Source organism: Antrostomus carolinensis, unplaced genomic scaffold (assembly GCF_000700745.2).
Source record: "Antrostomus carolinensis isolate BGI_N321 unplaced genomic scaffold, ASM70074v2 scaffold11596, whole genome shotgun sequence".
Classification (NCBI taxonomy): Eukaryota; Metazoa; Chordata; class Aves; order Caprimulgiformes; family Caprimulgidae; genus Antrostomus; species Antrostomus carolinensis.
Genome location: NW_010321195.1, coordinates 1 through 14161, shown reverse-complemented (window position 1 = coordinate 14161; position 14161 = coordinate 1). Strand labels below are relative to the sequence as shown.

General features: G+C 36.9%; 1 protein-coding gene across 1 annotated transcript in view; it reads left to right on the top strand.

The window, feature by feature from the left end:
- Positions 1-11307, top strand: part of ABCC4 (ATP binding cassette subfamily C member 4 (PEL blood group)) — a 138758-nt gene extending 127451 nt beyond the window's left edge. The window contains exons 29-30 of the mRNA XM_029085418.1: positions 5541-5675; positions 10418-11307. Of these exons, the coding sequence (XP_028941251.1) occupies positions 5541-5675; positions 10418-10525 (243 nt within the window). The 3' untranslated portion in view covers positions 10526-11307. The remainder of the gene's footprint in view (positions 1-5540; positions 5676-10417) is intronic.
- Positions 11308-14161: the final 2854 nt, after the last annotated feature.

Below are 14161 nucleotides of genomic sequence, written 5' to 3'. Positions count from 1 at the left end.
TTCCCACAAAGCTGTGTATTGTCTTGGGTGAATATATTTCTTATAATATGATGTAACCAGAAGCATCTCCTGAATATTCTCCTCTTCCCAGGACTTTATTGAAGATCATCTTGATGTATGCTCTCTGAGGAAAACATTGTTCAAAGTTGTACTCCTAGCGGAGTTTTGAACTTTAATAATAATTTTGTTGTTTGGTGATGTCTTCTCCAAGTCTAAATTAAATCAGATGTATTCCCTAGGAGATAATTTGCTTGAATTATTTTCCTTTTGAATAGGAAATAAAAACATTTATGATCAACTCTTAAATGTCCCATTTTCCCTCTGGCTTTATGGTGAAGATGAACGTGAATAGGAATACTAGTCATTCCTCAATAATAATTGAAATAAATTCCCATGCCCCCCTCCTCTGTTGCTGAGCACTTCCAACCTTGGACTGTTTTTTTCGCAGAATGTTTTATAACTATTGTTCTCTTGGTTTGTCTGCTTTTGTTGCTGAAAGTTAGAAAATGCAGGATTTAGAACTTTCTTTTTTGTGTCTATGGATAGCCATAAGTACATGGTATTTGTTACAGCATCGTTAAGGGTCCATGTTCTTTCTCTTTCTGTGGCTAATGACACTTCTTTTACTTATATTAATCCACAAAGAAGATTTTAAATTCACTCACAAAATGAATGTTTGCTTTTCCAAAGTCCTGTGCAACAGAACAATATAGATTAGTTGCAAGAATCATCAGACAGAAAAGATACTGTCCTGGTTCTGCTGCCTAGGTCTCTTCTGGAATCTGGACTATCTTGATGTAGTATCCTGGTCCTTCGTGGTCTTGGTTCTCTCTTTGTGAAATGGATCTCTGATTTCTTTTTCACCATTTTATGTTTTCCTTTTTGTCTTCCCCTCTTTTTTTTTTTTTTTTTTTTTCTTCATGGTTAATACATCAAACCATGAGGCTATGGGATGGAAATACTGAAAAGTTTAGGGGTTTTGTGGGGAGGACCTAGGCAGAGTAGAGGTAGATTACCTGGTAGAATACAGATGAGGCAAAAATGGACAACTACTTTGTAGCTGGCAAATCTTACACAAATTTAGTTCAGCAACATTTTTGTGGCATGGGCAGACAGTCCTTCTGTGCTAGCTAGCGTTAACATAAACAACACATTTAAAAGGCTAATACTCCGTTTTCATGTTTGCCGTTGCAGATCAGTCAAATTCAAATACTTATTTCCTGTTTCTCTGCCCCTTCCCTGCCATGTTTTAAATCCCACTCTTTCTATGTTATTCTGTGCCTCCACGTCAAAAGTGCTACTCAAAACTATGTTGCCTTCTACCCAGCGTGGTGCTTATCCTTCTGAAAAATTCACAACTGGGATGAGCAGTCGCTGCCTGCCCCAAACTGTTCAACCTGGATGAAACATTAGGTGGAGTGGAATTAGGTGGCACGAGAGGATTTTAGTCAAGAAGAATACAGCATTTAAGCCCTGTTTAAACATATAATGTCTGAATAGTGCTGCCTGAGTGAGGGTGGGTTGGATAGCTGTAAGTAAAGAGCAGTTTCACCTTACAGAAGGATGTGAGCAAATTCCATAGAATAAGAATGTTCTTGTGTGGTTTTTTGCATGATCACCAGCAGCCAATTCTGTAAATTTTGCTCTATTGGAGTTACTCTTCCATAGGACAAAATCCAGTTGAAATCATAAGGATCTGACTACAAAGGCAAGAACAATGAGGCAAGGTAAAAGAGGCTGCCCGTGCAAGACAGTGGAGGATCTGGCCTTGGGTTTATGTGTGACCTCTTGGGTTTTTGAGTTTGTTTTATTTTACTCTGAGCTGTCAAAGTATTTCACAGAATGATTGCAAGACTTTATTTGGTGTATTTTACAAAAGTCAGGCTGAGGAGTTGAAAAGTTGAACGATTTCTCCAAACTCTTCCCCCCCCACCCCAATATCCTCGTTAAAGTCTGTAATGAAATCCCAGTCTGATTCAGAGTCCCGTGCTCCCACGTGTGTCCTCCGTAATCACGGTGCTGATCTGATTTCACCAGCTACAAGCTTCTCTGGCTTTTCTGTATCGAGTTCCACTGGTACAACTGCCTTGGAATGCATCTGGGTTCAATTCGGTTGTATTGTGCCATGATAAGCATTGCATGCAAGTGGATCAGAAAATATGTGGCTGGTAAACACCAGATTCCACCTTTCCTGAATGATTAGCTGGCTTTTTGAAGTCCTAATGATTTTAATTTGGCTTGGAGTCAGTGACTAAGAGTATGCAAAACCCTAGCCAAAGTACCTATTTATTTATTTAAATTTTATCAGCACATATTTCTCCAAAGAAGAGAACCTATCTCTTTGTCTAAGCGCTTTTTTATAAATGTATAAATACATAAATGTATAACTACCAAGTAAATAAGCTTAAATTCTCTCCATTGTCTTGTAGATGACAGCAGTTAGTAGAAACAGTGTTTTTCATTGGTGAATAGGGTTTATAGAGTATTCCTGACTTGTAGGAATTATGTTCTCTGTTCAGTTTCATTCTTTCTTTTTTTCATTTCAGATTAAAAAAAAAAGTTACATGACTTTTCCCTGTGTTTTTTTCTGTCTGTTTTCATAACACAAGTTTGTTTTTATTCCTCAAGAAAAGGATATGAATAGATTAATGATTTATTTAAAATGTGAATAGAATTTTTCTAGACACACAAATGGCTCACTCTATCTGTTCATCTTCTGGACTCGGCTGTTTAAAACTTGTCAAGGAAGAATAAATTTTTCCTTTTCCCCTCCCAGGTTCTCTGAAAGAGAAGGATTGTCCATGTTTGTGGTTGTTTCAGATATTTGCAAAATTAATGTTTAAATTCAAATACCACAGTAATATTTTTAAAAAAACAAAACCCTCTTCTATTGTAGTTCTTTACTTGTGAGAGACACATTTAATGACTATAGTTTTTGTTTTCTTTCCTAAGGAGTGGTTACATAATCTAGAGCTATGCTGAAAAAAACTACACTTATTCAAGGCACTAGAGATGTCCTATGCTGTGGCACCCCAGTTTAATTATTATGTAGAACTGTATATGATAAATTAATTTACTGCATTTTTAAGGAAGCTGTCCATAACTCTGACATACTGTAGTATATAAAAGATAGCGATTATAATTATATTTTTAATTATTCCTTAAATATTCAAATTAAATGGGATAGGACAAAGTATACTGAAAAATCAACTTGTGTGCAAGTATACCTTTGCAGGTGAAATAATGTATGTTTGTAATACGTATACAATAATAATTGTATATTAAATGATTATATATTGTGCTATGCAATATTACTGATCTTTTAAAATTTTTCCACAAGCACTTTCTTCAGCTAGTTGCCAAACAGTATTGGAAATCACTTGCAGAGGAAAATCGTAGTATAGGCTGGGTGCTCTAAGATATGAGCTTTTGGGAATAGCAAAATAACTTCCTGTAGGTTCCTGTGTATACAATTTATAAAATTAGGTGTAATTATGCTGTTGTTGTTGTCCGAGTTCTTTTCCATCCAAATGCCGTGTACTTAATTGAATGGGAAGCAAAGGAGTGGGCGCCTTTCCCCTGGTGCCAGGTCCCTGGTGTCAAACAAGTCAACAGTGTGTAATTTTCACACTGGTGCAGGCAAAGGAATCAGCTCAGCTGTCCTGCTTCACTGCAGGTTTTGTCATTAGCAGGGGTCCAGGCCACTTGGAGATCTGCCGAGCTCTTGGCCATCAGGGTATTTTGCTTTAAGGAGTTGCACAGACCCAAATTGCACATTTGAAAGTTTCCTCACAGAACTTTGAATTTGTCCCCAAGCTTATTGGAGTTTCTTCTTTCAAACTGAAGTTTGTAAACTACTTTTGTTATTGTGGAAATTGTCCTCATAGTACCTTTTATTCATTTCTTTCCTGAAAGCAACAGTTCCAGTTTTTTAGGGTTTTTTTTTTCCCCCCTTACAAGTGCATACACCATAATTACGGCTTGATTAGGAGTCCTTGAAGTCCCTCTGTTGTGGCAATACCTTTTTCAATAGTATGCCATGTGTATTCAGTTTTTTATTTATATAAGAACAAAAATATTTTCTGAATTACTTTGTTTTGTCACACAACTTCTTTTTCTTTCTTTTTTTTTTAACTTTACTTCTCCTACACATAGACTAAAGCACTGAACTTGTAGACTGATACCCAAATCTCTTTCTTGAGTCAATACCATTAATTTATAAGCCAGTTAAGTATTTGAGTGTGTTGCATTTGTCAATATTGACTTTTCCCTGCTATTGTGTTTCTCATTCTCTTAGGTTAGTTAAGTGTATCTGAATCTCCTCTAGTCCAGACTTACTCACACATTTTTGTGTCATTTGCAGGTTTGTCACTTTTCTGATAACTCCTTTTTCTGGTGACTAACACGTATGTAGTTCCCACATATGCCAGAACAATGTTGTACCCACCAGTTCCTACCTGTTCAGCTTTCCACAAAGGAAAATACACTGTTTGTTTCTGTCCAGGTTCTTGAATAATTTTTGTCCCTTGTAGCACACGAGGTATCTTTCTGGAAATCCATATAAACCATTTCTTCTTTAGTTTTCTTCTGGTGCATTAAGAATTGTATCAGATTTGTGAGGTACGATTTACTTTTGCTAAAACTGTGGAGAACAAATGCTACCTGTGGTTTGTGTGTCTTCTACTTGTGTTTTAATGATTATTTTAACTAAATTGCTGTCTTATCTCAAAATACATATGCTGCTCTAAAATTTCCCTGAATTAATCCCGTAAGGCTTTTCAAAATGTAAGAGCAATATTTGCTACTGTGCAGTCCTTAAATAGAGTCACTAGTGTACGAATATTTTCTTACAGGTTCAGTCAGCTTATTCTTAAATTTTTCTGATATTTTTGACTGTATATATCCTCTGTGGCTTACTGACTTAATGCCTTTTTAATTTCTCTGTTGTTTTTTCCTTCTCCCTTCCGCTCTTTTGGGTACCTATGTCCCTGGTGGCATCTCATCTTTTTTTATGTAGAAAGAATAGGTTCAGGGTAAGTATCTTTCTAATACATAGTTGGCAAAAACTGATGCAAGAAATTGTTTATCTTTTCAGCAACACCCTCATTTTCTTTAATTACATCTTCACCTCCTCTAATCCAAAAGACCTACTTATTCTCCCTTAACTATCTTGGTGGTTATTGCGTGGTTTTTACCCACAGCTGTTTACTTCGGAGCCCATTTTAGACCTCTTTGTTTCTTTCTCTACACAATGAATCTTATAATCTGCTTTGTTGGCTTCACAAACATTGTATTTCCATATTCTGCATAACTTTGCATTGGATTCCTATAGGTGGAATGGCTGTAGGGCACTCTAAAATTGTACAACAGGTCTATAAACTGAAAAAGTACTCTATTTGTTTGAAGAGGACATATTTCATTTTCAGGATACAAAACTTACCTTAGCACTTAAAGTGCATACATTCCCCCCTTCCTTGTAATCTCTAACATTTGTTTTTTAATTTCTTATGTTAATACGTTGTTTTCTGCTGATATAACAGGTTTTAGATGCAGGAAGACTGAAAGAATATGGTGAACCTTACATTTTGCTGCAAGAACAGGATGGCTTGTTTTACAAAATGGTGCAACAAGTGGGCAAGACTGAAGCCTCTTCTCTGATTGAAACAGCAAAACGGGTAATTTTGGAATAAGTGATAATTAAGTTTGTCTCTGCAGTTTGTTTATCTCAAGTTAGCATATTCAGTGTTATAGGAAGCCTTCCACTAAAGAGTCTGTTGACTTTGCAAAGCAAAGCCATCATTTTCAGCGGGTTTTTTTAGCAGGATATATACAGACTTCCAAATTATAAGTGTATTTACATACCCCAAGTTGAAAGACTGTTTAGATTTCTTGCATCCTTCTGTATGTACACAAAATGGTAAGTGTAAATAATGTATGACATACTCACCTGTGCTGGGCATTGATCTTACAAAAACTTGCTGTAGAAACATGTTAAGGCTGCAGAGTCCAGCATTTATCTGTTATTTCTGTATTTTTAAAAGGGCCTGTCAAATTTTAGTTTGAGGTTTAGTACCGGTGCATTATATTATGGTCTCAGGGGATGTGATCACACTCTTATTTTTGTGCTTTCTCTTACTTTGTTCTTGAACCCTTGCTCTGTTCTGCGCATAGGCTGAGCAGGGCTCAATTAAGAAACAACTGTTGCATGTTTTGTTGCCTCCTTGTTCCTTTGAAGGCTGTGTGCCTGATTTACTGCTTACTATTCAAATCCTACTCTGAGTACAGAATTATTAATGTAATTGTTAGCATTCCTCTGGCAATCAGAGTGTTCAGGAAACATCAATGGATTAATTTTCATAATATGCCTCTGAGGTGAGGCTGTATCATCTCCACGGTTCAGATGGAAAGCTGAAGCAGAGATAAGAAGATAAAAAAATGACCTGTGATTGAGGAACTCATTTTGACTAGCTTTTGGCTTGATTTCTTTTTTCTTGATAATTTACCACACGGGATGTCCAGAGCAAGGTTTTATTTCTCTCATTGCTGATGAAGTTTCAGCACGGCTTCAGCTGAGATTGGCAGTGCTCAGTTTGACAGCAACTTGCTTGTTTTTCATGTAACTTTACTTTCAGCATGTAATTAAGGCACTGATATTAGGCATGTGGAGACCTAAGAGAGCCTTTTCAAGACAAGAGGCAAAGGTCTCCCCTCTGGCCTCTATGTTTTTGTCTTCAAGTTACTGAATGTGTGGAGCAGAGCTAGGGGTACACGAACTCCAACTGTTTCCTGGGGAAACAGGACACCAGCAGATGGGAAGCAACACATAAAGACAGGAAACAAAATGGCAAGTGCCTGACTGTTTCCTAGGAAAAATAAATGCATGTCCAGCAAGTTGGAAAAAAAAATTAAAATTGTGCTGCTGTCCTGGAGGCTATTTTACTGGACTTTTTGAAGGTTATGGAAGATATTTCTGTCTTTCTTCATATTCTTAGGATTTTTTTACAAAATATCTTTCTTTTACAAAAATATCTTCTTTTTTTTCAAGAAGTTTTTCAAGTGAAGCTTTGTAGCTAAGAGTGTACACTACAGAATCATATATGGCATTAATTGCAGAATTGAGGAAACAGCTTTGTCCTCAACTGGACTATGTAGTGAGTCCTGCTGTCTTCTCCGTTGCTGCAATGTAGCTTCTTATATTTTACTACTAGAAAGGAATGGGTTAGCCATGTTTTTTTATGGTGTGTGTATGACAGTCTGGAGGTTATACAAATGATGTTTAAAAGCATAGCTTCAAAGTCATATGACCAGTGTTTGTAAAGTGAAGGCCAACTTCTTAAGGCTTGATCCTTGCAATGACAAGAGGTGAGGCTGTGCAGCTGTCATCTGTAGAGGTTTAGCCTTGTCATGCTGTCTGTCCTTCCCCCTTTGCAGCCCTCCCCAATTGCACAATTGCATTCAAAGATAATTCAAAATATATAAAAACAATGGCCTGATGTTACTTGCCCATATAGTCATTTGCAGTTACCACATCAATGTTATGTGATTTTGTACAGGAAGGGAAGACATCCAGGAACCAGTCTCTACTGAAATGTGGTTTGATGAAAAAGTTTGCTAACTCCCAGGCTAGAAGGCAGATACAAGCTTTAGCATCTGCCAAGAATGCAAAGCATGGTGCTTATCCACACTCAGCCCAAAAATATAGGAATTGAGAGAGTCTGTCTCCAGTCAGCTGCTACCCAGAAGCACAGTTACAGTCCTTTCTGTTTGAAAGGACTTGGACATCAATTCAACATTTTCATTTTTGCTGTCCCTTGTGCTTCATGTGTACTTTCAGAGAAGTTGCTTAGTCAGAAGAGCTGATTCCAATGGCTTTTCTTTTTACACAAGGAAGTCTGTTACATGTATTGCTTTTGGTCTCATACATTCCTACTGTGGTTAATAAGAACTGTTTTTATGAAGAACAGCTTTTTTCTGTTGTTGAAAAACATGCTGCACATAAAAAGAAATGGTAATATGGCATATATACATACTTTTCAAAAGGCGTTACAGCGGGTTGCTGAGTAAAATGGTTTGGAATGTGGCCATGCTTTGCCAATAATTATTTGATTTGTTGCATTTTGGACCTGAATCTTGCACAGAACTTGTACCAAGAGCTTCTTTCAGTGATGTGAGACTTTAAATTCATTTTCTGGAACAGTATGGATTCTGCATATATCCTTTAAGTGCAGATAAAGAGAGACTACATACCTTAAACTGGAAGACTAATTTGAACATCTTTGAAAAAAACTAATTTTCAAAAAACAACAAAAAATAATCTCATGGGCTTCTTAGCTAAGCATTGCAAGATCAAGCTATTCAAGATCACCTCAATGGCTGGAACTTTACCTTAGGCTTCCGAATCGATCCAATGTTGCTATTTGTATGTCTCTCTTGGTCACTCAGTATCCCCATTTTTTGTGCAAATGTCAAAGAAAACAATGCAGGCACAGCTCAAATTGTTGAGTGTATATTATCTGTCCCGTGAGCCTGAGTGCAGCAGGGTTGTGCTTGGCATCATGAGACCGTGTTTTTATCTTTGCTCAGTTTACAAGAAGCTATCAGGAGAAAATCCTATAGGAAAGTGAGAAATAGTCATCAAACAGTTAAAAAGGAAAAAAGATGCTCAGTTATTGAGATAAAGAAAAGTTGGTGTGTTCTCCATGCTCTTGGCAGCATGGGGAGGGGCTTTTCCACAAGCTTTGGTGGCATCAGGATAGGGCTGGTTTTCTGTCAATCAGTTTTGTATAAAGACTTGGGCATTTAATATCTTGAGGGATTGGGCTCAGGGGAAGAATTGCAATGCAACAGTTGAAAAGCAGCTGCCATTTCATTACGTCTCTAGTAATGTGCCAAGGGTTTCTATTGACTTTTGGGAAAAAAAAAAAAAACACATTGAAAAGCTGCATTAAATTATGCCAAAGTTTTTATGTTTTAAACCAGGAATGGGATGGGAATACGCAACTGGGGCTGCCATCTCTGCAGCGTGTGTGCAGGCAGGCACCTGATTAACTTTCCTCCATTGCATTGTAGCTGATTGTAGCTGGTTACTGAGGAATGCCTCTTAACAGGGCTTCCAATTCTTTTGTTGATTAAAATCAGACCTTAATATTCTTTGAAACTTGTAAAGATGCATATATCCTGCATTAGCCTGTGTACACAAAAGATGACAGTGATACTTACGGGAGTGTTTTTATAGAATGATTATTTCTTTTTTATCCTCCATGTCTTATACATGTATTCATATATATGAAAAGGACATTATTATAAAACAAACTGAACTTTGTTACTTTGTTGACAACACTCTCAAATATAAATTGGAGAAATGTTTCATAAGCCGTAGTCAAAGCAGTCTGACTACGAGACCTAACTCATGACACGTGTCAGCTTCAGAAAGATATTGTATTTTCTGTTTTTAAAGACTCAAACAAAACTTTTCACATTCTTCTTTGAAAAAATTGCATTTGAAGTCCTTTTTCACCCAAACACATTTTTAGATAAGAGCACACAAGTCTTGACATTATTTCATTTTGTTATGCGCATCTGTCAAGGAACAGAGATATGATACAGCTACTAAAAACTGATGATTGTGGAACAGTGAAACTTGACAGCATTTCATTTCCTTTATGTTCTGATTATACATTTATCAGGAAACCTGTATCTCTTCTAGTTGAGCTAGAAATTGGTAGAATTCAGGAACTCAAAGGCTTGGCAAAGAACTGTCCTATTATTTGGTATCATCTTACATTTTAGAGAAGTTGCTTGGTTGAGTCATTGTTAAAGCTTTTGCTTCTTCTTTCATTATTGTGGTTCACTATCCAGAGATCACATTTCTATAGGCCCTATAACTGCTCTGCAGCACAAATTAAACGCTGGGATATTTCATACATATACCTCGAAGTTTCAATGGTTGTCAATCATAGTTTGTAAAATATAGGGATTACAACCTGATATTAACATCCAGATCCATTGTGTTCATTTTATGTGTGAAAATGAGAAACCCTTGTGCAGACGCAAGATTTCACAGCTTCTTTGTCATCTTGTTTTTAATTTATCTCCATGTTTTGAGCTAGTAAAATTATTTTACTTATCAGTTTAATGTAGAGTGATAAAATATATCTGTTTATCTGAATTACTAGAATTTGAGTGGATCTACAGGTCGTGTGGGATTTTTCTCACGCTTTTTTATAATATAAGATCATACAGTAATTTTACTAATTTTTCAGTGACATACAGTTACTGAATGCCACTAACCTGAAGTTCCTGTTGGGATTCCTTAAGGACATGGATTTATCTCAGCTGTATTTATCTTCAGAAATTTTATTTGAGAGTAAAATGTGTTTAATGCGTAATTGCTCACAGAATCTGCTATTTTTCCTAGGTGTACTTCAGTAAGAATTACCCAGAAATTGTTCAGAATGGTCACCTTGCCACAGATTCCTCACTGGATCCTTCCTCAGGATTATGCATAACCGAAACTGCACTGTGATTCCTAATAACCGTAACTGTTATTCATAGAATGTAAACCTGAGATCATCTAAACTCAGCGACAATGTTTGCAAGTATCGGTGGGAGAGGAAAGGAAGGGGGCGATTCTTTGCACTGAACATCCTTCCTATTTAGTACTGAGAAGAAAATTTTTACTGTCCCTCTTTCTTTAATTTCAGTGCAATATGTTTTCCTTTCCAACTAATTGTGTTTGTATTGCTAAGGAAATTAGGCAGACTCAGTTTTTATTTGAAAGTTATGTGGTAGAGATCTCTTTTATTTAAACTGGTGCAGGACACCTAACAGGTCTAGGGTGCATATTTGGAGCTTATTTAAAAGAAAAAAAAAAATGGAATGCGTGCTTTTTCTCTTTTGGAAATATTTTGAGGGCAAGCAAAACCAAATTTTTTTTTCGATGTCACGTTAGCATGACAGCTGTGTCTAAACAGCAGATTTGGTAGCGTACAACTTAGTTGTCTAACGTAACTGTCTTTCTGCCTGTCATAAGTAGCTATGCAGGTTGGTAGAAAAAAGAATTGAACAAGCCAAAAATACTTTTTGATAGCAAAAAGTACTATGTACTTTTTTTTTTTTTTGATAAATAATTCAAATATTGCCGTTCAAGATTAATATAAATATTAGTTTTATTTTGCTAAAATCCAAATGCTGAAAAATCAGTCTGTCTTCTGTACTTTAGAAGAAAATTACCACATTTGCACTGAAGAAATATTTAAATATTTTAACATACATTCCTATTTTTATCCAGGTTATCAAAGAAAAAAAGGTATTAAAATAACTTGAGGAAATGTTTGAATGACATGTCATTATACCTAAATACCGTGTAGTACAAAGTTATCTTCCACACAACACATTGAAATGTATACATTATTTGCATTTATTGTGCCTTAATATTTGTGCCTTCAAGCCAAAGCCGTAACTGCAGGGTACACAACAAATTCATTAAATAGATGTTAAAAATATTTAACCTTAGTATATTTAAAGTTTTACATCAGGGGTTCTGTTGAACTTGAGCTGTTTGAAGTTACGATCCTACTGGAACAGGCAGGAAATGACAGCCTGTAGTTTTGAATGGCTGTTGCTGATAGTGAGAGGAATGCAGTGAGAGAGAGGGAGGTTCGGTATTCATAAGTCATGTCCTGGTTCAGCAAGGCACTTTAACACAAAGACACTATTCCCATGCTTTAAAGAAAAAAAAATCAAGCAAGTCCTATGCTGCTTCATATTTTTTCATGTTTAGTGAGATACCTGCTCTTTGAGGTCCAGGAGAAAATGAATCTATTCATCTTAAAATTTAAAGAGCACAGAAGAGACTGAAAGGCAACAGATCTCTTCAGGACATGGAAAATACTGTGCTTTTAAAAAATATACTCAAGATTATTACCTTTGTAAGACAAATGTTATTCAGCCAGTGTTCACCCAGTGGTCTAAAAGTAAGGCAAACACAAATGTTTCTCATTTCAAGCAGTTCTACCAGCAAATAACTGATTAAAATACAAAACTACTCCCTCCTTGTCGAGAACTAAATTAAGGCCAAAGCCTGTGCCACAACACAAGGGCTGAAGAAGGACTTTGTCTAGCTGAGGAGTCAGCCCAGTGGTGAGAGGCAGAATCCTAGTTTCCCTGTCGCAGCATCTTCCCTGCAGTGAGGCCCAGAGGTTTGCTGTCCTGCTGTGAGATCCCAGGAGAGAGGGCAGGGTCTCTTACTCCCTGCAGTGCCACCAGCCAACTTCCTCTGGTGGGTGGGGAGAAAAAACAAACATCAGGTGACCCTTTCTGCTGGTAACATCCTCTTCTGTCATTAGCAGGAAGTTACCAGATGAGCTGCTCTTGTCCCCAGCTTGCTTTTGACAGGTTCTGACACCTCTTCTGCAGTGTGTAGTGCCTTGCACTGTAACAAATCCCATTGATTATCCGTGGACGTGACCTTCATGCAGTGATGCACAGCACAAGGCTTGTGCTACATCTGGTGCTAAATAGCAGCCAGTCAGGGACAACTACCAGTCCCTAAAGCCATGTGGCACAGATTGGCTCATGTATGCAGTACTTCTGGCTAATCCTTCTCAGAGTGCACCAGCCACATCTGCTTTTCTGTATCCCTTAGCCCTTAGTCCTCTCTGGGCTCATGCAGTGCCCCTCGAGACCTAACACACAATTATTGTCCAGCTAGTGCTTTTTTGTTTGGTGTGTTTTCCTTTTCAGTTCCAATTGTCTGAAATAAGGCTAGGGCTATTCTGCAGCCCAGTAGAGTGGTGTTTGTATATAGAGAAGCGTTTAAGTGCTTAAAGTCACTTGGGATAGTGCTGGGGGACTGTGTAGCATGGAGAAAGTTTAACCCTGCATGCTGTTGTCTGTAACTGCCTTTTTGGAAGGGATCCATGGTTTGAACCATGTCCAGACTCTGCTCACACTTTGTCATGCAGAGACCTGTCTGGAGTGGTCCAAAACAGAGCTAGGATGAGCTGATTGGTAAGGCAGTGTAGACACTTTGTGGCATCTGATGCTTGAGCTCATTTGTTTACCTTTTTTATTGAGCAGTTTGGATATCTCCAAAGTCTAACTGTGTTTTACAATAGTGAATTCTTTTGATTTCTAAATCTTACAAGAGAGTAAGTATGGTGTATAATACACAGAGACTTTTAAATACTCTAAGAGAACAGTATGTTCTTCTGGCCTTATACCTTGAGTTTATTTTTTTTTTATCAGAACCAAGGAGATATGCATGCGTAAACCAAGGATATAATTACAGTTTTAGTTCATTTCAGCTCTGAAATGAATCTGTGGTAAGTTATATTTCAGAGCAGAGCTCCAAAACGCTAGCTGCTGCAGACTCACTGGTATGAGACCCTGACAGATCTAGCTATCAATCTATAAGCTAGAATTAATTTGATGCTGTAGCTTTCTGAATGCTTAAAAAAATGTTAGGTATCTCTGAAAATGCTGATTCTGCTTCTTCACATGTTTTGGCAGGACATTATTAGCTGTAGGTATCAAATATCAATATAAGAGAAAACTTTTTTTAAAAATCACACTTGAAACCCATAAATTGCTGAGTAGAACAACTGATAGCAAGTGATTCATGTCTGTCGTTGGCATTATATCCATCTTTTTAGTTTGAAATAACAAAAATATTTTAATCAGGAAATTGTTTTTTAGATTATTTTCTTGTTTTTGTTGTTGATAGTTGTTTTGTTTAGATGACTGTTGGTTAAAATTGACCCACTTAATTTCAGTTGAGTAAAAAAGTGCAGTGTACCTGCATGGTAAAACTCAGATAAAGGTGAGAAAGGCCTTCCTGTGGCAAAAGTGTTGGTCTGTTAAATGGACAAATTATCTTTCTGGCAAGGTGTTTTGTGTTTCCTTTTAAAGAGAAGTTTAAATAGTTCTAAACTGCCACTTTGAAAATTTTCATGCTTTATTTGGAAATGGCAAAGCTGGTTACTATAAGCTACATTCCTTCCTGGGGATCTTGGAAAATGAACTCAGTCTTCTGAGTTATTCAGACTTTTAAAATATTTCTTCACCATGAGATGCCTTAAAGTATTCCAGAGTCTTACTTTTAATAAATATAATTTTATACAGTAATACTGAAAATAATGGGTTACAGAACTGTTGTTTG